Raw genomic sequence first — 26,992 nt, 5'->3', positions numbered from 1 at the left:
GGCCACGGCGAGCTGGATCCCGGCGGCCACACCGTGTTCCTCGACACATCCCTTCCTGGCATGGCAGCACCCTGGGGTCTGGGCAACGCATGAAGAGACCGACAATGGAATACGTGAGGACTTTCTCTTCTCCTCTGACAGGCACAGGCACTTTCACACGGATCTGAAGGTACCGCGTGATTCGCAGCTTATCCACCTGTGGCACCCCTGCAGAATCCCAGAATCAATTAGGTTGGAAAAGACCTCTGAGACCATCGAGTTCAACCTATGACCGAACACCACCATGTCAACCAGACCACGGCACTGGGTGCCACGTCCAGTCTTCCCTTAAATACCTCCAAGGATGGTGACTCCACCGCCTCCCTGGGCAGCCCTTTCCAATGTTTATCACCCCCTTCCGTGAAGAAATCACTCCGCGTGCTTCCTTTTTTTCCCCCCAGACGACACCCACTGCAGCGGGCAACCATTCCAACCACAGGACTCGTGCAGTTCATTTTTTATTTTTTTTTTAAACCATCTCAGTGACCTTGAACCTGGCCCCAGAAGCACACGCAGTGCCCTTTTACAGTCAAACTGTAAAAAAAACCCCAACCAACCAACCAACCAACAAAACCCCAACACCAACAACAACACCAACAACAAAACCCCCACCAGGCAGGAGGAGGAGTGGGAGGAGGTGCTGGCGTTGGCGGCCGCGTGTTGCGCCTGCGCGGCCGGGCGTGCGCCGGCGCAGCGGGCCCTGTCAGCGCGTTCTCGAGCAGGGGCGGCCGCGGCCCCGGTAAGTGGCGGCCGGACCTCCCGCCGCCCCTGGCGCTGCCCCCGACGCTCCCGGCGCTGCCCCCGCCTGGTGAGCGCCGCCGCGCCGACCCTGCCGGGCTGTCGCTGGCTGTCGCGACCCCGGTGTGGCAGAGGGAGGCGGAGGGGGTGGGGGCGGGATGGGCCGGGGCGATCCAGGGAGCCCCCGGGGATGGCGGGGCCGAAGGGGGTGCTCAGGGCTCCTCCCCTCCCGGGGCCGGGGTGCGGGGCGAGGGAGCTCGGCGTGCCCGAGGGCGGGTCTCCGGTCTTTGCCCGGTAGGGACGGGCACCTGCGTGGATGCGGATGATTCAAGTTTAGCCACCTCTGTCAGGGAGGAGCCGGGCGGGGTTGGGGCTGCTTCCTCCGAGCTTTGGAGTTTGGAGGGGTCATGGCTTAACCTCAGGTGTCGCTACGTGCCTGCATCCCAGGAGCTCCTTTCTGGAGTGGCAGTGGCCTCCCTCCTCCCGTGAGTCTGTTGCCCCCAGCGTGAGACCCCAGGATAAGGGTGCACTTGCAGCCAGAGCTTTTCCAGGACTGCTCGGGACTTAGTTTTGTTCACTTCTGCCTATATTTTGCTCTGAAGATGTTTGTAGCTTTACAGTCTCCATGTAAAGTTGACAGGTTTCCTAAACTTAGCCCTTCCTTGTTGGTTGTGCAAGAGCCTGTCTGTGTCAGCAAATTGGTTACAGTGTGCTTGGCTGCTGATTCTTTTCACACTGTCTGCTTGGTGTGCCTTGGTAGTGGCTTGTGTGGGGTAAAGCTGTTGGAACCCTGTGGAATGTATTCGGAGTTTTTAGTAAAGGCAGTAATTCAGGATCAAGCTCTCTGCTCCAGCATACCATTTCTGTAGTAAATTCATATCTGAAAGAAACTACTATTTATTTATTTATTTATATTAGGTAGGGCCCAGATAGCATGGAAATGGATCAAGCCAAACAAAACTGGAGTATTCATTCCAAAATGTGAGTGGTAGAAATAGAACCTGCACCTTCAAATGAAGGGTAGGAAATCAAACATGGTTTGAGCTAAGCAGGCTGGTTTTCTTGCTTTTTACTCTTTCAGGTCTATGCCCTTGACACAGTTCTTTATCAGATCACTATTCTGTTGAGATTAAGTAATGTGCTGGATATATGAATTCAGACTGCTTTGAAAGTAGGTATCTTCTTTCAAGGAATAATATAGATACGAGAGAGTATAGTTTCCAGTTGTGGCAGCAGAACCTAAACTTTTCTCTTTGATTACAAGATCAAAGACATAAAATGATGGAAATAATTTGGAAGCAATGAGGAGTTCCAGATATGTTCTTTGGAGCTCTGTGGACATCATTTCTTGCATCCTTGGTGACTGGGGTCCTCCCTGCTTTCTGTTAGTAGCTAGTGAAGTTTGAGAGAACAGGTCTGGCTTAATGGGCAGCAGATGTTACCTTTTCTGCAGACTAGTTTGCATGCCTGTCTTGACTTCAGTAGAAATTCTGCTGGAGAATTTAGTCAAGGTGAAATACTTGACTAATATTTCCCTGCATACCTACACCTCTGATGAACTGGACTGATACTGTGGGAAGAACTGAAAATGACTAGGAAGTAAAAAAAATGATCCATCAAAATTTTAAATGGAAGTGCTTTATAGTTAAGTCTCTGGGTTTAGAGCTTCCACAGCCATTTCTCTCTGGTTTTGGTAGCAAATGTGACATGTTGCTGCAGGGAGACTGTGGTACTATCAGCTCCACCAGACTGGTTCAGGAGGAGTTAGGATTTTTGCTTGGACCATCTATAAGATTCCTTTATGTTTGTCTCATTCCCTTTTTGGTAGACAAACCTGCACTAGGATTGGATAGAATCTGGTTTTTTAAATGAAAATTTGTGGTTCTTTTGTTGTTGCTGGTGGGTTTTCTGTGGTTTGTTTTTTGGGGATTTTTTTAATACAAACTTACAGAGAGTAAGATAAATGCAAAAACAGCAACCAAAGAACATTTCAGGGAAAAAAATGAAAAAATTGCATTTAAAGTCAGTTAACTGACTTTAAATGCAATTCTTGTAGAATTCCAGTTACTCCTCTTTATAATGCAGTCTAATGATACTTCTATCAAGTTGCACTGTTTTTATTGCCAAAGTTAATTCTCCAGTTGTTAACTTTGAAATGTCACATAGCCATCCAATGAAAAAAAAGTATTTTCTAAAAATGTTTTGTTTCTTTTCAGCGCTGTTAAGTTATGAAGGCATTTTGAGTACCTAATCAACAATGGAGGAAACAGATAGGGAAGCTGTTGCAACAGCTGTTCAGAGAGTAGCAGGAATGCTGCAGCGTCCTGATCAACTGGATAAAGTGGAGCAGTATCGCAGGAGGGAAGCTCGTAAGAAGGCTTCAGTGGAAGCTCGACTCAAGGTACCGAGTTTGATAAACCTGAGTATCTGTAGTGTGGCATGAATGTACTTTCTTTTTTTTTTTTCTTCCGTTTTTTTTTTTTTGATTCTACATTTTCAACCAGACAGTTTTAAACTGTGACTTAAGTTTTTGCTCTGTGTCCGAAACAAAAAGTTTATATTCTGAAAGTAATGCGAACTGATGCTGTACATCTTACTGACATTTTATTCAAGCATTTCAAGTGTTCTTATGTCCAGTACCTTCTGTCAACCAACAAACCTTTGTCTTAATGATTGAATACAAAAAATTGATGATTGCATCTGAAAAAGGATCAGTCAGTTTTGCCTCTGACTTTTACATGGGTTTAGGGAAGATAGCAAAAATACATCACACTTCTTGTCTCTTGTGGAAGCGTGCCCCATGATTTTCCCGCCCCTGCACATGTGCACGTGTGAGTGCATCCATGTTCACACGCACAGACTTAGCCTGAAGTAGGACTATGGCCATCTGGTGTTTATTGTCCATATCTTACTGAGATATGTGTTTTCTTCCTTCACTGGTACTCATTATCCAACAGTCATTTTAGACCACTAAAGTACGAGGAGTAGAGCCTTAGAAAAGTGCTTTGGGAAACATTTTCTCAGATCAAAATGGCTGATATACACTGTATCTTATCGTATATTTCAGTATAAGGTAATTTATCTTACAACTATTTAATGGCTCCTTCTTTGTGAGGTTCCGCATGAAGTAAAAGAAACCTGGTTTTCTTTCACAGTGAAGAAATCTGTTAGCAAATTACATGTTAATTCTTGTCTGCATCATAGAAACAGTAATTTTTCTGGTGACTTGGTCTGGGTTTTTCAGATTTAAGTCAGAAGTATATATGGTGGAGTCTGTTAATAATGGATCAGCTCTTCAGTTACTGTGACCTATTTATGATATATGAGCACAGTCATTTGCCTGCAGTACTTTATCATTTGCCTGGCTGCTTCTATAGACAGTCATGACTAAACTTTGTAGGTCTTGTAAATGCCTAAATCCACTTTATAGTTTCCTTGTTATTTACCTTAAGTTACTTCAGTCATCTGTTGGTGGTCAGAAATACCTGTTCCAAAAAGAAGTTCAATACCCCTTAATCAACTCAGGATGCATTCCCAAAGCAGATGATGGTTAGTGATGCCATTTTTCCCATAAGAATTACTATAATGGATGGGAGCACAGAGAGGATGTAAGAAATACTCTTGCTCTGCATTTAAACTGTATATAATTATGGTGTGGAAGATGGAGAGACACAGACATCAGGATCATCAGCCAGAGGATTTGCTGACTTCTCAGGCTGGATTACTGCTTCATCTGTGTGAATGAACACATGGGAAATCTTTCAGCATGAACATGTTAGTGCTTCTTTCTAACTGGATATGGTTTCATCTTTGTCATTTCCTTCACGTGAATCTAGATATCCTCTCCGTATCCTCTCTCAGATATTTAATTATGTCCATTTCTTCCATCCAGCATTTCTTCCTGTGTAACATAAATTTTTACAGGAAAAACTGCTTTGCAATGTGTCAAACTTCTCTGTTTCATGCATGAGACTGATGGTGGTTAGTAAGCAATATTTTTGAGGTTTGGTAGCAGAACTCTGAAATAATGTGTGGATGAGCACCAGGTAGCACTGTGGGCTTGTGCTTTTAGGCACTGCTGTCCAAAATATAGGTGAAGAACTGCTTGCACTCTATTCCAGAGCCTGGAAAATTACAAACATTGACGGCCATCTTTGTGCACTTGTGCTGCCAATGGAAAAACTTATTTCTGAAGAAATACTGTGTATATATCCTAGGAGAGTTTCTCGGTCATGGTTCTTCCTAAGCATAAACATGCATGAATCCTCTCCATTTTGATTCTCAGCTGCTGTGCAATCGTGAATTCGAACTGTAGGGCTCTAGGGAGACCAGGCAACCAGGATCCTGTTTCCATGGCTTCATGTTGAGGGCTGTCAGTTCAAAAGACATAAAAATGAAGTTTTACACCCTGTTCTCTGGATGGCTTGGTTTTGTTTTCATTTCTTTAAGACAGTGATGGTCAGTTCAATTTAAGATGATTATGCATTGTAGGAAGCAAAGTCTACAATGCATGGATGCTTTGCTCCCTGCCCCCCCCCCCCCCATCCACTGGCCCCAGCTGACTATTAGGAGACAAACTGAACATAGATGGCTCTCTGTTTTTAGAATTTTTTTTATCCGTTTGTGTCAGAAACCGAGATCAGTAGTTGTTTCTGTTTAACATAATCAAGCTTCTGCCAAAGTTATATAGGCAAAAATTTGAATAAGTAATACTTAGATCTGCCTCCAAAGAAATTGAAATATCAAAACAGAAGTATTGAACATTTGATGATCATGTGATTTTCAAAATACTTTATGGTCAGCTGCAGAAGGTTGTGTATGAATATTGTACTGACTGTTTGAGTATCCTGATTATCCCTTTAAGGGAAAAATGTATTAATGCAGCAGTACTATAGATAGACACTATATGAAAATGCCTTACCACTGCTTAATTGTACTAAGTCTGGCAGGAATATACATTTTTATCAAGAAGATCAGCATGTACATAAATAACACTAGTTTAAAAACGACTGCATTTTTCTGAGACTTTCCCAGTACATTTAAAACACAATAAATGTTGTTCGCAGTTACCAGGATTTCCTCTTTGGCTTCTAGTATGCAACAAAAAGTTCCATGACTGTCCAAGTTTCTGGGCCTTAAAAGTCTGGCAAAAAATGTGTTTTGAGCTTAGCAAAACCATTAGTGCCTCATTTCTTTACTGGTTACTTTAAGTCCTCGAGACATGCAACTGAATTTTCACTGATCACTTGTCTTTGACTTTTCTTTTGAAGTTTGTTATTTCTAATTGTATTTTCCACTCACCTGATTTCACCTTTGTCACATCTTTTTAAAAACATTTATGTAAAAAACATGCTGTGGCTGTGATCTGATTTCTTTCACTCAGATATGCACTATAATGCATTTTCTGTAAGGTGTTTGGTCTGTCAAATGATATTCAGGCTTAATAGCCTTTTTGAAAAGACATTGAAGTGTCACCTGTCACAAGAGACCTATATCAATAACCTGTCTTTAAACCAAAATAATCTAGTAGTTGAATTGATGCTGTGAAACGTCAACAACCAGATTAACAAAATTTTATTCAGTTTGGGGGTTGTTGTTTGTTTTGACTGAATCACTTTTGATATTTTTTTTTTCCTTCAGTCATGACAGTCTGGAGGGTGTTTTGATTTGGGTTTGTTTACTTCTTTTTTTTCTTTTTTTTTTTGTAACATTTCAGAATTAATTTTTTTTTCAGAACATTTCCACTTGCAAGTCAAAATTTGTAATTGCTTTAGTAAAATGCTTTGACAATCCATACATACCAAGCACTCTTTTGAAACATCTGAATCAACTTTCTTTTGATATCCCCCTTTTGAAATTAATTTACAAAGAAAATGCAAAGAAATCTCATTCTGCCTTCCCATGATCCTGGTTTAATACAGATTCATAAAGGTGATGATCTATCTGCCTAAGCTGCTATGTTAGCTTTGTTGGTGAACCAGTTGTATCTAGGTCCTTTAAAACTATATACAACTTCAAAACTTGAGAAAAGAATTTGTGCACACACACAAAGTTGTGTGTGCATGAAGTTGCACATTTCTAGTAAATTATAATATTTCCTTTTCATTTTTTCCTCTGAAAATGATAGCTACTGAAATGAAAATTAGTTCTTGAGAAATGTTGAAAATAAAGAACTTATAATGATTAATAAGAATTCTTTCATTTTATTTGTATTTAAGGCAGCAATACAGTCACAGTTAGATGGAGTACGAACAGGCTTAAGCCAACTGCACAATGCACTGAATGATGTGAAGGACATTCAGCAGTCTTTGATAGATGTCAATAAGGACTGGAGACAGAGCATCAACACTATAGAAAACCTCAAGGATGTTAAGGATGCTGTAGTGCAACACAGCCAACTGGCAGCTGCTGTAGAAAATCTCAAGAACATATTTTCAGGTAATCTAATGTTCTTTACATGATCCATAAAATACTGGAAGCTCTTTAAATGGTGCTAACAGCTGTAAGGTTATCAAGTAATATCAACTTTCAACCTCACTGGGAATGAAGAAATAAGAAATAAGGAATACACATCACGTTCAGAGAAGTAGCTGGTAACCATTTAATATAGTTGAAGACTAAATTGTGCTGTAGGAACTTCTAGTCTGTCCTATCTGCTCAGCAAACACAATTCACAAAGAAGTTTCTTGCTAGCAATCAGTAGCAGGGATAACGTGTTTAATATAAAAGGCTGAAATATGCAAGCAACAAACAGAGAAAGAATATTTGTAAAGTTCTGGTGTGTTGGCACCTGAGTTGTGCACCTACAGTAAGTCTGTTGGGTACAATAGTCCCAAATGATTTTAGGAGCCCAAAACATTTTCCAAACAAAGATAAAAATGGGAAATGGCAAGATCTCCAGTCAAAGATTCCCTGACAATCTTTCATACTCAGCAGTTAGGAGCCTCAGGGGTTTCTGTTGGTGTTGTAAATGTAAGTATAAACTACCTGAAGTTCAGTTTCAACTGTGCACAGTCCTTGCTTCAGAATTAGGCAGCACAATCACAGAAACCAACTTGTGCATGAAGAAATTATACGTGGAAGACAGTTAGTTTTCGTACCTCTGCACAACTCTGAGGGTTTGCAAAATTATGTATGATTAATGTGATGTAATGGATACTGTGAAGATAAAGAAAATGGGATTACCTCTGTCATTTGGTGCAGCCTTTTTAGTGTGCATTACATTCCATCTTGAGTCATGGTGAATTCCTTGCCAGGACTTTTCTACTTATAAATAATTTTAAGTATTTTACCCCTATAGCTGGTACTAAACTTACCATACTAATTTGATTGTATTAAAATGGTCTTTTTTCTCCTCTTATGTCCTAAAACTCATACAGAAAGCCTACCTATAAAGAAAAATTGTTTCCCACTCATACCAGTTTGATTAGTTTACTCTCTCTAAGCCTGTATCCAACTGTTATAGTACCAAACTGGATACAGTGTGCAACTTAAAGAAAAAGTACTGTTCACATGCAATGTCTAGCAGTTAAAAACAAAGAACAACAAAATTATGCATGTTCCAATGCTGAGTTGTTTTGTTTGTGGTTTCCTTTTGCACAGATGAATGCAATTGAGACAATAAGCCTTTTCTTTTCAGGTACTGAGGAGTTTTTAATATGAAGCATCTCCCATTGGAATTGCTAAACAGTATACTTGTTTTGCTCAGAGATTATCAAATGTTTTAAAAACCAAATGGTTTTCATCATGATTCAAAAGACAGCTACACACAATCATTAAACCTTTTTGGTGGCTCCCAGTTTATCACTGGCTGTCTTTTTTTGCAGTGACAATTTTTCTGCTGAGATTTTTCAGTTTTTTCCCCCACAGAATCCTAATCCTCTTCTGTAGTATTCTTCAAATACTGAAAAATAATAAAGAAAAAAAAGCTTCTAAATACTTTAGCAGCATAGGTAATTATCCCTATTTTTCCTGTGTGCCTTAAGTAGGCTAAAACTGTTCTTTCAAGGAGGAGGTAAAATTTGACATTTGTTGGGTTTATGGAGCCTCAGGTTCAGCAGAGTAAGTGACTTTTAGTCAGGTAAGTTAAGAACTTTTTGTGTATGGTATAAGAAGGCTAGTACTGCAATTTGTTTCATAGTAGATTTTCCTGGATTCATTCATTTATTTATTAGAGGTAGGAGGGAAAGAGGAAATTATGTTCTGTTGGCACTATGATCTTTGCTTAGCCGCTGATCAAAATGGACCACTGTAGTTCATAATGTATAAAGTTACCTTTATACATAAGATAATGTATAAAGTATAGCATTTACTAACAATTTTTGAATATTTCAAAATAGTTTCATTTAAATTATTTAAAAATAATTCCTACAGCTGTTCTCCGGCTTTTTTCCTAGTGCTTTTATTATCTTGTATTTATTCTTTGTGTTTTGACTGTGTGGTGGTGTACCCTTCGTGATTTTTCTTCTTCCCTGCCTTGCCTTCAGTTCCAGAGATAGTCAGGGAGACACATGACCTGATCGAGCGAGGGGAACTTCTGCAGGCTCATCGAAAGCTGATGGACTTGGAGTGCTCTCGTGATAACCTGATGTATGAGCAGTATCGCATGGACAGCAAAAACACACATGACATGAACCTTATCCATACATACTTTGGGGATATGCAGAAACTGTCTGAGGAATTGGCAAAGCAACTTTGGATGGTGGTTCAAAGATCTCTTGTCACGGTCCGTAGAGATCCAACCTTGCTTGTTTCTGTTGTGAGGATAATTGAGAGGGAGGAGAAAACTGACAGGCGCATGTTAGACCGGAAAAAGCAGACTGGGTTCATACCTCCTGGCAGACCAAAGAAGTGGAAAGAAAAAATGTTCAACATTTTGGAAAGAACTGTGAGCACGCGTATTGAAGGCACTCAGGCAGATACTAGAGAATCTGACAAAATGTGGCTTGTGCGGCATCTAGAAATCATCCGTAAATACGTCCTTGATGACCTGCTCGTGGCTAAGACCCTGCTGGATCAATCTTTTCCTCCACATTATGACATTTTCAACAGATTGCTAAACATGTACCATCAAGCTTTGGCCACCCGAATGCAGGAACTTGCTGCAGAGGATCTGGAAGCAAATGAGATTGTTAGCCTTCTAACTTGGGTTTTAAACACATACAACAGGTAAGGCCTCCTTGTATTTTCTGTTAGCAATAGCTGAGAGTAAGCATGCAAAACATAGTGTGTTAATATTTGCATGTCTATTAACATACAAGAAGGTAAAAAAGGATAATATCAAAACAACCAGTTCTTCAGTATTTGTTACACATTTTGCTTTCTGGCAATTGCTTCTCAAAACTTGTTTACGCTTTCTAATATGTAATTTTGAGTTGCTCTAAGTTTTGATACAGTTAAAGATCTGTTTGAAGCTACAGTCCCCTTGTATTTGTGTACCAGATTGGTGAAGTATTGGGAAGAGCAGAAGAGGCTGAGAGCTCATGTGTGTGAACCAAAATATTTGTTTTAGCCACAGCCCAGGAAGATCTGCATGGTTATTAACTTTCTGTTGTTCTTTTTTACAGGGGTTGGGACTGTTTCAGTTGCTTCATTACTGTTAAATGGAAAGAATGTAGTAACTTCCTTCAGGTTTTCTCTCAAAACTCCATGGTGATTTGTTAATTTAGAAGAATTTCTCCTAACAGGTTATTTCCTCTGATAGTCTTAGATACATTTCTTTTGAGTTGTGTGATTTGTTGGAATAACTTAAGCTTTGTGGAGATTTTTTTGCCTCTTTTTTTTTTTTTCCTACCCTCTAGGTAGAAACAGCTCAAATGGCAACTGTTCAGTTTTTGCTGGCGTGTAGTTACTAGAGCAACTCGTTTGTTTAGGAAAAGTACTGCTAGCCTTTCTGCAGTGTATGACTGTAATCTTGTTCTGAATAGCTGGCACTGATCCAGATTCTGTGCTGTGTGTACTTTTGCCGTCTTCAATTGTTCAATCTCTCTAATGAAGCAAGTTGAATGCTTGGTGGGTTTGGAGTATAATACCATAAAGTAAATAGGTAGAAGATAATACTGTTCTGGAGAATTTTTATAACCAGCTTTAAGATTCATTTTGTGTTCAGAACTCTGGGCTTTAGTCTACACTGCAAAGTTCTTCTACTTTTTCTTCCCTGCAAGGAACAATGAGGACCACCCACTAATGCATACTTAAATACCTATGCAGGGTATATGAGAGATGCAGCCACTAATAAAAAGCCAAATTAATTGACCTTTTCTTCTTCTGAAGGCCAGAGAAATAACTCTACAGTGAATGAAAATCAGAAATATGTGAGTCCTTCTACCTACAGTGGTGTGACCTTGGCAGAAATCCTGCTCTCAGGTTCTTCATTTATGTTCTGGGGCTTGTGTTCCAGTCAGGCCAATCTTTGTCTTAAAACTGCCCTTCTACCCTTCCCTCAGAAAGCAAAGTGTATTGTTACTGAGTTAGACAATTCAGAGCTAAAGCTCTCTAAATCCATGTGTTCCATCAGTGGCAGAGTAAAGTTAGGAAGCAAAGCTGGAGTTGCATCTGTTTAGAAAGCAAACAAATCAAAAAGGGTCACTCCTGCTAAAGCAAATTACATGGCTTGTAGCACATGTTGACTGAGTCTTGTGAAACAAATGAAGCAGTGAGGGGAGTAGACACCGTACAGGGTATCTGAGAATGCACTTCTACCCTGTATATCTGTAACAAGTGGGATGAAAATTAGAGACAGTATCTTGCAGGAAAAAATTAAGGCTTTGACTTTCTCTTTTCTCTAAAAAAAATAACCCCAAGAGGGCAGTACAGTAATTTTTGTGTATTACAGTAAACTATTATAAAGAGGATGTTAATAACTGGAACAGGTTGCCCAGAGAAGTTGAGGATGCCCAATCTCTGGAAGTGTTCAAGGCTGGTTTGGATGAGGCTCTGAGCAACTTGGTCTAAGGGGTTGACATCCCTGCCCACCGCAGGCAGTTTGGAACTCTAAGTGATGTTTAGGGTCCAGCCCAAACCATTCTGTGATCATTAATTGTTGTGTATGTTTGTAGTGCACAGGGGAAGAAATCGGCTCCAGTTTGTGACTGGAAAAGTAAAGTTCTCAACAGGGACACTTGCGGAGCTTATCAAATGTCAGTTGCCAGACACCTCTTTAATGTAAACAATTCTATATAGGGATATGTTTATAAACAGGGGAGGAGGATGGACTGTATGACATCATGAGAGCTGTGTGTCTGTGATATTTCACCCTCTTTTGCCCTGTATGAAATATAGGTTCTAGACTGCTATTACATTTCTTGTTCGCTTCTGTGGAACATTGTATGGTGGAAGATAATTTTGTCCTTTCTAATTTTTCTCTACTTTTATTGAATGCAATTGAACATTAGAGGGAAAATATACATTTGTATTGGATTTGCATATTATAGCTGCACTTCAAAACTGACTCAGAGAATACTGACCAATTAAGAGAAGCATCAAGGGTTTTTTAATGTAATGAATTAATAAGAAAGTCCAGAATAACTTCTGTTTACAGTATTTATTTGCAAGATAGGATTTATAAAAGGATCGTGGCGTTTTTTTAATCAGGGCATATCTTGGAAGGTCTTTTTAGAAATGTGCTCAACTCAAAGCTGAGAAATAAAGTGGAATAATAGCCTTTAATATTTGAGTGGGATGCAGTTTTAGTGTGCTAGGTGGATTTCTCTTTCATATTGAAGTCAATGAGAGTTTTGGAAACACACCGTTGTTAAAACTGTACTGGGTTGAGACCAGGACTCTAATCTGTGTTTTAGGGAAAATATAAGTCTTGTAAGATCCTGATGCCCATAATCATAGCATTATTTTATCAGATACTGATCAGGTGGTGACAAAACTGCTAAGAGTTCCCCAGCATTGCTACAGATAGTGTCAACAAGCTTCACTCTAAGGAACAGAAGGAATGTTACTATGTATGTAGTTAATGTCTCTGTAGCCCTGTGAACAAGGATAATGATGTATAATGAGGCTAGAAATATTTTCTAACATGGCACAGTGCTGTAAACAGCTTCTCACATTTCCCCTAAAACAACACAGAGCAGGTCCTGCTATTACATGTATTCTTTCAGTAAACAGCAACAGAAAGGAATTCAGTTTTCTGAATAGAATAGATTGAGCCACTTAAAATAACTTCAGTCTCTTTTCCTCCAGGCTCAGGAAGATGTTACAAGTGTGGAGTGTTCACTCACAGTAGCTTTTATGACTTCAAAGACAAGAATTTTGGTATTTAAGTAGTTAGCTGTAGTGGGTGTTTCAGTACTTTTAGATTTATTTTTTTTCATGACATGGAAGCACCACTATGCTGATTCACTGCAGAACAACTTCAACTTGCAGAACTATACAAACTGGACACTTGTTTAGGAATTTATTTTTAAGTTGCTGTTTATTTTTATAGTAGCCACTGCAAATATAGAATTTGTGGTTTCCTTCTGAAAAACACACTATAAATGGAATGTGAAACAATTCACGTTATTATGATTTAATATATTTCCATCAACTGTAATAAACCCCTCTCTGAAGAGTGTGGTTTTGAGCTATTGATTTTTTTTGAGCATGAAATATGGGATCTTATGCTTTGGTGTAGTTTTGGGTGTTTTTTTAATTACACAAGCCACTCATTATATAATCTTATTATATAGAGATGCCAAATATCACTGTAAAGTAATAATTTTATTTAATCCTTGTCAAAATATTTTTGAAGGTTGCTCTAGTTTCTTTCAAATTCTATAAAATCAAGAATTGTCCTTTGGAAGGAAGTGCTGTTATACAATACACGTGAAGTGTACTTTTGATTTGTCATCAAAGTTGCCTCTCCCTCATATTACCTATATTCTCTACTAAGACAGGAAGCACAGGTAGATTTTTTTCTTAATATATTTTAGTTTTTATATGAATGTGGTACAAGTAGCAAAACAGAAGCTCTGTGGAGGAACCGAGCACAATAAAAAAACCTGTCACTGATCTTTCCCATTCTAAAATTCAAAATGTGTAAATTGTCTGTCATCACCTCTGAAATTTAAAAGACATATAAAAAAGTCCCCTATTAAGAGCTCAGAGGTTGAACCTGTTGGCTTTTTTTTAGTTTTAAATAATCACTAATTCTTGTACATAGATGTCAGGAATGTATGGGAGAGTTGAATATTTAAATGTCTGTAACATTTTTTTGTTATATGCTGGGCTATAGCTTTTGCATTCTACTCTTTCTTTTATATAGTTTTATTTACATTCCTTGTAAACACTTTTACTGTTGCAGTTACTATTAAGAACTTTTTGACACATGTAGGTATTGGAAAATTGGAAAATTGCCCTTTAGAGTGGACATACAGAAAAAGCTGCATAATCTAACTTTTTATCTCTTTTTTTTTTACTAATCTGCAAGGCTTTTTTTTTTTTTTTTTTTTTTTTTTTTTTTTTTAATTCAGTGCAGAGATGATGGGAAATTCAGATCTGTCTCCAGAAGTGGATGTAAATTCTCTGGATCCTCTGATTTCGCAAGATGTGGTAGACCAGCTTCTCAGCAAGTATATGTCAACTCTTACCGTGAGTAATAACAGTGCAAGGACACCTTCAGATGAGTTTATAGCTGCTTTAGTACCTCAGTGCTGTTCCTCCATCTGAGAAAACTAATGTGACAAATGTGAATCCAACACCATTACTTTTATATATTTTCATATCCTGTGTGTAGGTTTCTTTATAAAGTTATAATCAGATGATTTTATCGATATAAGCTGTGACATTTCAAGGAGTAATTATGCTTTACAGACTGTTACTAATAATTTCTTAGAAAGGAAGGAATTCCAGTATTCATATGCTTAAATCCACAGTGCTAGTATGTTAGGTATTACTATACTTAGAAGACACTGAATGCAGCTTGGTTCCTATAGTAACTACATCAACATTTGTTGCAGATGTGATCTTTTGAAGGTAATCAGGAGGTTCATGTTTGCCAGTTCGATTCTTTTAACAGCCTTTTTCCTTTCATGACTGTCAAGTGCATGAGCATAATTTCCTTTTGTGGATGCCCTTTCATGTGTATCTTAAACATAAAGGCAGTGCTTCTTGGTTATCCTAAGAGTCACTAGAAATTGGTCAGCTACCTGGCAAAGCAATCATGATGTGATTGTAAGGTTTGATAACGCATTTTCTTTAAAGACCACTGATTGCCTCTGACTGGATGTTTGGACAGTTGTAACTTTGGACTTGCTGTTCTTATATTGTTCAATGAATTCCTATTCCTCCTAAGTTTAGGAGCTCTGCAAAGCAGAGGAGGGAAATTTTTATGCTTCTTTGGATGTGTCAGCTACTAAAATATTTCTAGTAACAGCAACTACTTGGACTTGATACTCAACACAGTAATAAGCACCAATCTTGTTATGTCTCAAGGAAGTTGCCAGTAGAGGCTCTGCTTCATGTTAGCTTTACTAGGACTTTTATGCAAGTTTATTTTTTCTGCACTTACCTTTAGGACAAAAAACCCCATTGGTTTGTTTTCTCAAGCTACTTTTGTCTTGATCTAGAAAATGCCTTTGAATTCATTTTGACCTTACTTACAATGAAAAAATATACCTATATTGGTTTTTCAGAATTATTTTTTCCCTACTTACTGAAAAATATTATGTATAGAAAATTTATTGTATTTATACAACATAAAACAAAGCTGCTACTCTGTTAAACAGAGTGGTTTTCTTTTTGCTGGTTTTGATATTTGGCTGTATCTTCTTTTTAAGGCAGAAAATACTGAAACTACCTATTTGTTTCACTTCTACTTTATTTCTTTTGATGTTGTTAGAAGTGTTTATAAACAAAATATAACTAGTTCTGTTTGGGTAAATGAAAGTATTTCCTAATTGTGACTACCAACTTAAACACTGATCTTTACATCAGTAAAAATGTCTCATTTTCATGGGAAATAAAATGCTAATAGATTTTAACAGATTTCTAGCAGATTATTTTTTTTCCAATCACCTAGCTTGAAAAAGTTCTTGCAAATGTTGATCTTGAGGTGAAAAAAGTCCCTTGGGCTAGTGGCTTTTAAAAGATTAATTCTTCTTTGCAAATCATGTCTCATCAAAGCAGTTCCCATGCTCATAATGAAAAAAAGATACTACATAGTTTCACATAATTGAAGATGGTACTATGTGGACTTCTTTGCCCTTACTGTGCATGCCTGTTACATATTGGAAAGAAGTAAGAACATTTATATTACTAGGGGTTTTAAGCAAATGTGAATAAAATAGAACAAAGGCAGAAAATATCAACCCAACCAAGAAAGAAGTCAAAGAATCCAATTACATATTTAGCGAACATGCTGGTCTTTACTATCTGCTCTTGTGAATAGGTCTGTTATTTGTCATGCAGAAAACTGGTTTGATCTAGTTCTAAAAACAGTTGCTCTTAATGTCCGTTTGCTGTATAATGAGCTTGTCGGATGGGAGGAGAGCCAACTATTGTATCCGTCACTGTGTTCTGCAGCATTCAAGTTCCAAGAAACACAACCCATTCAATCTAATCCTGGGTTTTTGTCCCCAGCAGTAACAAACATCAGTTTCCTAAAACGTAGGTGTAAAAGGAACTACAAGCAGAAATGTGGTATTTTTTTCTACGTTAAGTTTTACCCTAATTTTTTCAGTCGTTGAAAAATTCAGTTTGAAACCTAAAGCCTGAGCCTTAATAAATGCTTCCAAAGTTAGTAAACGTGTTTATTCTGACAAACTGACTTTCCCTTTATGATAGGAGCACTCCCTTTCCAAAATGTGCATAAGCTTCAAACCATATCACTAGTGTACCAGTACTAACCTTTGTCAGTACAAATTTTAATTTGTCTGTGTTCCCTATATCCTGTAGGAATGATGAGAATGGTCAACATTATCTGGTACTGTGCCACTCTTCATTATGGAAGTGACTATTATTCCAGATATTGTAGCAGGGTATTTTGTTGTCTTAAATTAAAAAATCTTTTCTTTCTCTTGGTTGCTTTATTTAATGCAGTCTAACATTATTGGCTGGCTACGAAAAGCACTGGAGACAGATAAAAAAGACTGGATAAAAGAAACTGAACCAGAAGCAGATCAAGATGGGTACTATCAGACTACGCTCCCAGCTATTGTTTTTCAGGTATAAGAGAACTTGGTTATTCTAGAAAACCTACAGAAGCAGTACAGGGATTTGGGGGAGTGAAGGGATGTGAAGGGGAAGTCAAACATTTTGGAATGCCATTGTTTCTATGTCTTTTGAAGTGTAATAGGGTTTTTTTCCTGTAGAGGTGTTAGTTGGAGGGGGTTTTATTTGCCTTTTTTACATTAACACTTAAAGACTTAGTTCTTTTTACGTGTAGATTAGAAACACATTTTTCCCAGCCTGTTTAGCTGATATTTGTGTTTAGTTAACTGCTTTTACGTAGGTCTCTTGATGTAAATTTGTAGTATAAGCCTACCAGATGAGATGTTTGTAAGTTATTAGAATAGTGTTTGTTAATAGAGTGCTGAGTTAGTTAGGCTGTTTGTTAACATGGTGCCGACGTAGTTAGGCATGTATTTGTTTCTGTAAGTTATTCATTACACAAACACCTTAATATGAGAATAAAATGTTCTACTAAAAGTCAAAACTGTTGCTGTTTTAAGCGCTACTTCAGTTAGCATTAATGTCTGTCCAAATGATTAAATATCCTTAAAACAGAAAAGATAAGTCTATTTCTAAGCTCTTAAAAAAAAAAGACCACAAAAATAACCAAACTTGCACCACCCTGATGTTGGTAGTGGAAAGTTTTGAAAGTGATCTTTATCGTAGAAAAATGTCAGCTTATTATGCTCATTTTCTAATTTTTCTTTACAAATATTTTGTTAGATAACTTAAATGAAAGTCTCTTCTTCCTGCATTTGTTTCCCACTTAATTATTTTCCTGGCTTATACCAGGATTTTTGGTACATTCTTTCACATTTGTATTAGGGCCAAGGTTGACTTCATCTAATCGTTTTCAGAAAGTGTGTGATGTCAAAGAATCTGGTGGCTGATTGGCTCTAGTGTTATGCTGTCAAAGACTGAAGTGTTGAGATTGATGTAGCAGTGAAACTTTCAAAATCATCTCAGCATAAAAGCAGCTCATGTTTCCACCTGGTTTTGTACCCTTCCTTTCCAGTTCCCCTCCTCTCATACACAGTTGCCCATAGGTCACCTAGATCTTGTGCCTGCTTGTGTTTCTAAAGTTTAGGGGCCCCTTTACTTTACTAATGTGAGCTGACTACTTTCATATATGGGAGAAGTAAAAGAATTTGAGTTATAAGGTTATTCATTGCTAACTGCAGGAGCTGACCCAAAAACTTAGATGTGCTGTAAAGCCAAATCACTACTGAATTAAAGATATTAAGTACTGTTTGATGAAGAAAGCATGCAGCCATTTTCCATGTCAGGAGAAAACTGCAGCATGCATTAATGGTTGTCAGTAATATGTTAATTATTCTTATGGAAATAGTGACTTTTGGTTTAGTTAGCAGCAGTTGGTGGGCTTGTTAAAAAAAAAACCCAAAACCAAAACCAAAAATAACAACAAAAAAACTAATGAAAAGCATATGTAGAACTGGTGCTAGAGAGCATCTCCAACAAGGTAGGAGTTCTGTCTTTGGTTTACCACTGATAAAGGCCTCTCTTTATAACTAATCTTTTTTCATCTTAGATGTTTGAGCAAAATCTTCAGGTGGCTGCTCAGATAAATGAAGATTTGAAAACAAAGGTACTTCTTCTATGTCTTCAGCAAATGAATTCATTTCTAACCAGGTAACATAATGTTTAAAATACAGCTGCTTTATCCTGCCTCAGTCTCTCTTTGTTCCTACAATTCCTATACTTGTTTTTCACTTGTATGTTTATTGCTTTGTCTTTCTCCTATCGCATTCATGTCAACTAAGCTTTTCTTCCCTTTTCTTTCTTTCTTTTTCCCTTCCCCAATTTCACGGCAGAAGTTCTTTTGCGCTGGTGATTGGCACTTTCAGTTCCACTCTGCAAATGCCTCTAATTTTTTGAGTTGGTTCCACTTTCTTTTATGTCTCTTTATCATAAGGAAGACAGAAGACACCTCCTTGGCTGGATTCTGCCCAGAACAGAGAGACTAAACATCACATGAGCAACAAGCCCTTTATAAAATATTTCTAAATACCTGACAAACCCTTAGGGAGCATTTGGACCTATGGGTGTACATAAGTTATTACATATTTGTGTCTGTTTAATGCCATTCCTTGTATGTGTTACAGGTACAAAGATGAAGCACAGTTGTATAAAGAAGATCATCTGAAAAATCGTCAGTATCCTCAGTGCTATGTTCAGTACATGATTGCAGTCATCAATAACTGTCAAACCTTTAAGTAAGTCTGCATGTTCTTGCAGTATTGTGAGAAAAATAGCTAGATATTTCATTTGTAGTACTACCTGTTCCAAGGACCTTCTCTTCTTCTGTATACAAAGAGGGTTTCAGTTAAGCTAGTTTAGCTGACTGAAAAAAGGCAACAGGTTTAAAGATATTGCCATTTTAAAAGGCAGGTATTGTGATTGCCCCTCACTGGTGAAACATCAAGATTTTTCAATTGAAAATCATTTTTCAATGATTTTTCAATGAAATTCCAAGAATTTCATTGCCAAAGAAAAACTTGTCTTCAACTTCCAGAATTTGGAAAGGTCATTTCAGTTAGTTTGACTGGGGCCTGCCATCTTTTCTTACATTGGATCTCTCACAGACCACCTTCAAGCAGTGTACTCAAGGTGAACTGAGCTGGAGAAAAGTAAAGGTAGACCTTCTATTAAAAGTATCAGAACAGGGCTCATGTTTTGGTGTTCAGCAATCGAACACCTTATTCATCTATATCTGCTGCCATAGTCATGTCTACAAGTCATTAACACACAAGTAGTCTAGGCTGATCACCTTAAAATCATGCTGGAGAGTAAATTAAGGCTTCCAGAGCAAGTGGCACGCATTGTTTCCGCTTGCAAAAATAACTGTGTCTGCTATGTCTTTTTCTGTGCATGCACTCCAAAAATTGTGCATGAGTAGTGGATGATGAAAAGCTTTTTTTCTTTGTGTCACAGAGAATCTATAATCAGTCTGAAAAGAAAATACTTGAAAATGGAAATGGAAGACACGTTGTCAATCAGTCATGCAAACATGGATGCAACTTTAGACATCATTGCCAAAGAAGGATGTTCTAGCCTGCTAGATGAAGTCTTCATGGATTTAGAGGTTAAAACTTTCTTCCTCAAAAAACCCAGAAGTATTATTTTAAAAGGAAAGATAATTTAGGAAGGGAGTAGTTGTGGAGCCTTTTGATTGCTAAACATATAAGATATGTGGTGTGCTAGCAAAATGCCAGTAGACACTAGTATTGTTCTTCCCTGGTATAGTTTGCATGTAGGAGAATGGAAAGTTGCTTAATTATGTTTCACAGGATGACTTCAGGCAGGTGCTTTGTATATAGTTAGTATTTTCTAGCAGATTGTACTTAGTCTTACACGTATGTTGTTGAGTTTTAGGAATTATTTGGGAAACTACTACTGTTACTAAGTTGTCATCAGGACGTACAGTTCATCTGTAATTAGGATATTTAATTGATTCTAGAGGTCAGCCCTTTCTGATTGATAGATTTCCATGTTTAGGAATGCTAGCTTCTTGTATAGAATTCCTCAGGGAAAAAATAATTACTGAAATGAAATGGGGAGTATGGGGAGGGAGGCAGTTAAGTTAGAGAATTAGAGAAATGGTAGGGATGAAGAAAGATGCTCTGTGACTCAGTAGATTTGTAATAAAATTTTGAATTAATGTGAACACCTTGAATGGTTCACATGAGGAAAGATGTGGGAGCAGTGTAGTTTAGAAATATATGACAGTTAAAATTGTCTCCCATTTTTCAGTAGCTGCACTGATACAATGAAACTGTCAAAAATTCAGTCTGATCTATTGTTCTTTACCTTCTCAGCCGCACCTCAATGAGCTGATGACAAAGAAGTGGTTGATGGGGTCTAATGCAGTGGGGACTATCTGTGTCACTGTAGAGGATTATTTCAATGACTTTGCAAAAATAAAAAAACCATATAAAAAGGTAGGTGCAAAATATTCTGTGATACTTTGCTAATGTACTCTGAACATCATGTTGATTTGGAATTTCTGAATACTAAATGTGAGGGGAGATCTCATTGCAGTCTACAACTTCTTCGTGAGGGGAAGAGGAGGGGCAGTGATCTCTTCTTTGTGGTGACCAGTGATAGGACCCAAGGGAGTGGCCTGAAGTTATGTCAGGGGAGGGTTAGGTTGGATGTTAGAAAAAGGTTCTTTGTCCAGAGGGTGGTTGGGTGCTGGAACAGGCTCCGCAGGGAAGTGGTCACAGCACCAAGCCTGACAGAGTTCAAGATGCATTTGGATGATACTTTCAGGCACATGGTGTGACTCTTGGGGATGGTCCTGTGCTGGGCCAGGAGTTGGACTCGATGATCCTTGTGGGTCCCCTCCAACTTGGCATATTGTGTGATTCTGTGGATGGAATTCAGAATTGGAATACAAAAATTGGAATCGATTCATCACTAGAAATGAAAAAGCGTTCATCATCACATTGCAGAAGTCAGAATCTACTGTTTCTTTCTCATCCTTTTTGTTCACAGCCATAAAATATTGTCAGACAGATCTAAGTTGCAGGATTTAGTCCAGAAAATTTATTGGTTTGTCACTAAATATTCTTATCAGCTTGTTTTTTTCTACCTCTCCTCAGAAGTTTGTAGTCAGATAAAATTAGCTTTTCTGAAACTAGTTTTGCTGGTCTGTAATTATGGGGTTTTTTTATAAATGCACATCAAATAATTCCTAGTTTTAATATATACAATGAAGCATAGTGAATTTGGTGCCTTAACAAACGCATAGCTATGTTTAAAGTGCTCTTACAACAGCATAATGTGCTAGGTTAGGTTATCTTTTTCTTTCCTGTGGTCTGTCAAAGGATATCTGGATTTCTCTATTGATAGAAACTAGTGCAATAATATGAAAGATTAAAGTCAAGTTTGAGTAGTTAAGACAGCATGTCTTAAATGATTCCCCAAGACTTCGGAAACTACTTGAAGCTAGCAAGATCAGTACTTAGGTAGTACTAAAGTAGAAGGGCTTAAAAGACAGTTTCCAAACACTTACTCTTTCTTACCTTAGTTCTTAAAGTGATAAAGGGAACTGCTCAGAGTTTCTCTGTTGATCTCTTAATCTTCAGTATTTGCAGAACCTAGAGGTTATTAAGGAAGTGAATAATACGTATTTTTAGTCCAGAAAAAGAGCAGAAAATAAGTTAGGAGGAACAGCTTTCTTTTCCATTCTTGGCATGAGTTTTTAAGTCTTAATACCAATCTCTGCAGTCACATATGTTTCATCATGTAGCGTTTATTGCCACCTTGTGGGGAAGAAGATTACAAACAGATTTTTTGACATTCATCATATCTGCTATTCCACTGTCTCCCAGCACAAAAAAATCTCCCATACACGACACCATATGTTCTAGCACTGGATGAGACACACTTTTGTTTTCCGTGAACAAAGTGCCTGCAAGAAGACTGTAGCCCAGTGGGAAGGACACTGTTCTGGAACAGAGGGGATCTGGATCTAACAGTCATTCTGCTTTGCCATTTTCCTCATGTGTGAAGTGAATGCCCTACCATCACACCACTGGCTTTTCTGGAGTGTTCTTAGTTGTGGTAGAGCTGTTCTTCACTTACTTCTCAGCAGGATGGGGCATATGTGTCAGTCTCCCACAGTCTGTTCCGTGCAGCTCATTTTCCTCCGTGTAATTGGCATCAATTCCACCAACGCAAGAGAAGCCATCCCTGAACAACCAGTAAACTCTGGTATTTCTGCACAGTCTTGAAAGCAGAACTTGAAATTTTATTTTCTGTGTCCTGGATGAGGGCTGTCACTTCCAGTACTTTGCAATCTGCTGTTTTCTCCCTTTTTTCCTACCTTTTCTCTCTTTCCTGAAACCTTTCTCCAAATTTTGACTGAAGAACATGTTGATTGAAATTGAGTCTTAATACATACTACTAATAAAACACAATAAAAAGTTTGTGACTACCTGTTATGCTAGCTTTTTCTTAATTGTAAGTAACTCTGCCACTATGCTTAGGGGAAGGAAACATACCTGAAGACTTGTGTGATTTAAGGACTCTCCTTAAATTACTCTTAAAAAATAAGCCTGTGAAGGTTTTGTGTTTTTTGTTTTGCTCTTTATTTCCAAACCTTAGCATTACTCTTGCACCAATAGTAGATGCTTCACCTAGGTACCAGTAGCTATTTCCTATAAAAAGACAAGTGAAGAACATCAAATAAGTCAGGGAAGATCTGAGAAAGTGATTACTGCAGGCTTGCCAAGCTTAGCAGACTTGACCCAGAGCACAGATAACACGGGCAAGATTTGCAGTGCTTTGTGCAGTGTACCGGAGCTCATCAGCAGAAGCCTCTGTGGTGGCTGGTCATTCCTTGACCAGAGATCCAAAGAGCAAGGCTGCAAGACCGGGCACAGGTCTGTTTTAAAGATTATCCATGTTTGGATGATGACTTTGTGTTTGTTCTTCTGTCTTTAGTGTTCCTCAAAAATAATTCAGACATGTCATTAGCGATATTTTGGGTTTGTTATTTCTCATAATCGGCACATCATTAGGGAGGGACAGATTTTCATTTCTGTTAGCATTGAAAATCTAAACCCACTTAGAATCTGTAGCAGTTGCAAAAACTGTGTACTGGTGATTAAATGCAAATACACAGTTCAAAGCCAGATAATTGTCCAAAGCCTAAAAATAATGGCTACATTTGCAGGTATCACTGGCATCATCTTTTTCTTTTCTTTCAGACAATGACTCTTGAGGCCCATCGGAGAGTAGTTGTGGAATACATCAGAGCAATCATGTTGAAACGTATATCTTTCAAGAATGCAGAAGAGAGAAAGGAGGGTGCAGAAAGAATGATCAAAGAAGCAGAACAGTTCAGATTTTTGTTTAAGAAGCTTGCAGCTGTAAGTATTTGCTTTGGGTAATGCTGTTAGCCTTGTAATTTAGAATAAACCACACGTTTACTGCTTGGGGAAAACAATGAGGGTTAGATCTCCATGTCTCCAAAATGCTGAGTGACTTGTAAATATCAAGGATGCCAGCTGAGGGCACAGACAGAGTTTCTGAACACACAGGCCTGCTGCTAAAATTCCCGAGCATCGGTTTGTACTGCTTTGTGCTTATACAGCTCTCTGCAGCTGAATATTTGAATGGCCTCAAAGAGGTAGGTCCCCTGAATTCATAATAGTAAGTGGAAGAAAAAAGCAGTTAGTTGTTTGTTTAGGAAAAAATATTTAAAAAATTGGGCTTTGCTTTTCCTGGCCAGGAGAAAGGGTGATCTAGCATTGAACAGGTGCAGTTACTTATTACCTAAGGAGCATGCAGTGTATTCACTTGGATCAAGAGAACAAGTATGTTGACCTCATTTAAAGTGCAGTAGAAATAGAAAAGATGGGCCAAATATTTGAGAACCAATGTATAAGGTAGGCCTAAGATTTTTAGTGCAAAGGAACAGGAATCTTCAGGAAAGGTCCTAGGGCCAACAGATGACAAAATGCAAAAAGAACACACAGAAAGATAAAGCTTGAAAAACTGGCGGAATTTATCTCTGCTCAGTGTGGAAGATGTTGGGGCAACTCCTGCATCAGAGCCCTTCAGGATGTGGGATTCTATGTAAGATCTGTTCAGATTAAGGCATTGATAGAAGATGTTGTGGAATAAACAAAACAAACAATACCAGAATGGCAGAACCAGATGACCTGGAGCTAAGAGCACTAAAAATAGTCTAGAGATTAAATAGCTAAAGTTCAGGTGATCAGCTTTGAAAGCTGCTTTACTGGCCAGATGATTAGAAGGAATCTAATGCAGGGCCAGTTTTTAATTAATGTTTCAGAAGAGATCTGGCTTTCATGTCAGTTATTCCTAATGTTTATGCTGGTAGATTATCCAAAGTTAAAGACTAGAATGTATCACCATGTGGATAAATACAACATACTGTTAGTAGGACATGACTTTCTTTACTGATATTCTGAGGGTAGGTCTCTGAATGAAGAACAGGGAAAGAGAGAAGGGAATTATGGTGACAATTCACCAATATTTTGGGGTTTTTAATGTCTGAAAATTCAGCTCTTCAGGAAATTCAAGAGCATTGTTGGACAAAATATTAATTTAAGGATTGTTTGTAGATTTAGGGAGCGTTGCTATTGTTTTGGGGCTTTTTTAGTTTTGTTTTTTGTTTTTTTGGGTTTTTTTTACTTTGCAGGGCTCTGGAGAGGACACTGAAGGACTCTGTGACATCATTGAAGCCATTGCAGAGGTTATCAAGCTGACTGATCCTTCACTGCTCTATCTGGAAGTTTCAACTTTAGTCAGTAAATACCCAGATATCAGGTAATTATCTTTGCCCTCAAATTTAAAAGATAGATAGATAGATAACAATTATCGTTTCTTTGTGGTCTTGGGCAAATTTTAAAACGATGTGAAAATGTGTTCATATTTTTCATATTTTAGAATGTAACCACTTCCTTGTGGAAAATAATGGTAATGTAAAATGTATGTGAGCTGGCCTAGGAGTTACGTGTGTTTAAGTAGTCAGTGGTACAGCAGAGGAATAATTAAAATACTTCAATTCTGTGTTTTGGGAGGATAAAACAGGTTTTAGAGTCCTAAAAGCAACCAAAACAGTATTTTATATTGAGCTGGAAAAGCCAGTTCTGAGTGACTAGATATCTGATTGAGGATTAAAGTATGTGCTGAAACTGAGTGAAAGGATTGCCAACTAAGTGCTGTTTCTGACAAAATCTTACTTTGCAAAGTTTCCTAATGCCAGTTTTACCATTTTCCTTTGGCAGAGATGACCATATTGCAGCTTTGCTGACAGTGAGGGGTGATGCCAGCAGGGATATGAAGCAGACTATCATTGAGACTTTGGATCAAGGTCCAAGCCAACCGAATCCAAACTATGTGCCAATTTTTAAAGAAATTACAGTTCCTACCCTAACTGTGCCAAAACTTCTTAAGTAATTGACAACTCTGTGTTTGTGTGTCATGAGTGCTCTGGGATAAACAGATTTGAAATATTTGAGGGCAAATTTGGCAATGCTATTTTGAGTGAAGTTCTATGATACTTGCTAGGCATGTTTCTAAAAACTTGAATGTGAGGAAATGTAAGATTTCTGAAATAAGATGGTTTAAAGGTCATGCTTGAAGAACTAAGCTTTTAATGGCATGGGAGGTTTTTTTACTGACCCATTTGTTACAGCTGTTTTGCTGTCAGCAGATACTTTTTTTGTTGTGCAGTATGTTTGCACAGTGCACTGCAATGCTATATAAAGATACTTATACCAAAACCTGCAGAGCTGTATTAGTGCTGGATATACTAACATACATTGCTTACAATACTTAAACAGGCTCCTTTAGAACTGTCTTTATATAGCACTGCACTGAGTGTTAATGTCCTGAACCCACTTTCACATTATATTTTGTGTATGTACTTAATTTGGTGTAAAATAGTTTATTGCAGAAAGCTTAATTATGAAATCAGTTTTCTGAATTAAGAGACTGAAAGAAATTGCTACAGTGCAATTTGATTATAGGTTGAATAAATAAATAAAGACATAAGGTACAATTTTTTTCATTGATTCACTAAAAACAGCACATAAAGCACCACCAGTTCAATAAAATGTTAAACCATTTCTGTGTTCAGCTATGATTCTTTGCATCCTTATAGATTTACAGAAGATGTAAATCTTTTTTCTTGTTGTAAGTGTGAATAAATATTGGATTTAATAGTTTTCTGAACACACAAGATACTGGGTTTTATTTCCACGGTATTTTCAGATTAATCTCTTTTAATTATAAAATAGTACTAGACAACTGTGGGTTCAAAAATACTTTGTGAAGGACACAATGAAGGCATTATCTGTTATACTTGAACAGAGCTGTCAGAGGTATGTCCAAGGAAGACATGAGCCTACATTGTTTTAATTAACATTCTGGAGTTTGCGTATGTAACTCCTTTTGCCTGTGGACATGCAGACCTTGTGCCAGTCCGGCCCTGACACCGACTCCTCAGCAGCCCAGAAGAGATACATGCAAGGTCAGCAATTTGGACAAAGGATAG

General features: G+C 38.0%; 1 protein-coding gene across 4 annotated transcripts; it reads left to right on the top strand.

Annotated features, from left to right (window-relative positions):
- The first annotated feature begins 154 nt into the window (after positions 1 to 154).
- On the top strand, positions 155 to 26,670 carry EXOC3 (exocyst complex component 3). Of its 4 annotated transcripts, XM_027644084.1 has the most exons (14): positions 1,744 to 1,758; positions 1,859 to 1,948; positions 2,994 to 3,178; positions 6,996 to 7,215; positions 9,264 to 9,945; positions 14,241 to 14,358; positions 16,807 to 16,932; positions 18,488 to 18,588; positions 19,062 to 19,172; positions 19,891 to 20,041; positions 20,775 to 20,897; positions 23,673 to 23,834; positions 25,133 to 25,260; positions 25,722 to 26,670. In XM_027644084.1, the coding sequence occupies exons 3-14, from the start codon at positions 3,035 to 3,037 to the stop codon at positions 25,891 to 25,893; spliced, it is 2,238 nt and encodes a 745-aa protein (XP_027499885.1). In that variant the 5' UTR covers positions 1,744 to 1,758; positions 1,859 to 1,948; positions 2,994 to 3,034; the 3' UTR covers positions 25,894 to 26,670. The 4 variants fall into 4 exon arrangements, with proteins under 4 accessions (XP_027499886.1, XP_027499884.1, XP_027499883.1 ...); XM_027644085.1 differs by lacking the exons at positions 1,744 to 1,758; positions 1,859 to 1,948 and adding an exon at positions 155 to 169; XM_027644083.1 differs by lacking the exons at positions 1,744 to 1,758; positions 1,859 to 1,948 and adding an exon at positions 715 to 778.
- The last annotated feature ends 322 nt before the right edge of the window (positions 26,671 to 26,992 follow it).

This window comes from Corapipo altera, unplaced genomic scaffold, assembly GCF_003945725.1.
Source record: "Corapipo altera isolate COAL_440 unplaced genomic scaffold, ASM394572v1 24b, whole genome shotgun sequence".
Lineage (NCBI taxonomy): Eukaryota > Metazoa > Chordata > Aves > Passeriformes > Pipridae > Corapipo > Corapipo altera.
Note: the sequence above shows the minus strand (reverse complement) of the source record. Positions and strands in the feature narration are given on the sequence as shown.

What these genes read in the sequence shown, in the direction of transcription:
- EXOC3 (XM_027644085.1), top strand. Translation starts at nt 3,035, where the DNA reads ATGGAGGAAACAGATAGGGAAGCTGTTGCAACAGCTGTTCAGAGAGTA. An exon ending in CAGTGGAAGCTCGACTCAAG is followed by an intron (nt 3,179 to 6,995) that starts GTACCGAGTTTG and finishes TTTGTATTTAAG; the next exon opens with GCAGCAATACAGTCACAGTT. An exon ending in TAAAAAAACCATATAAAAAG is followed by an intron (nt 20,898 to 23,672) that starts GTAGGTGCAAAA and finishes CTTTTCTTTCAG; the next exon opens with ACAATGACTCTTGAGGCCCA.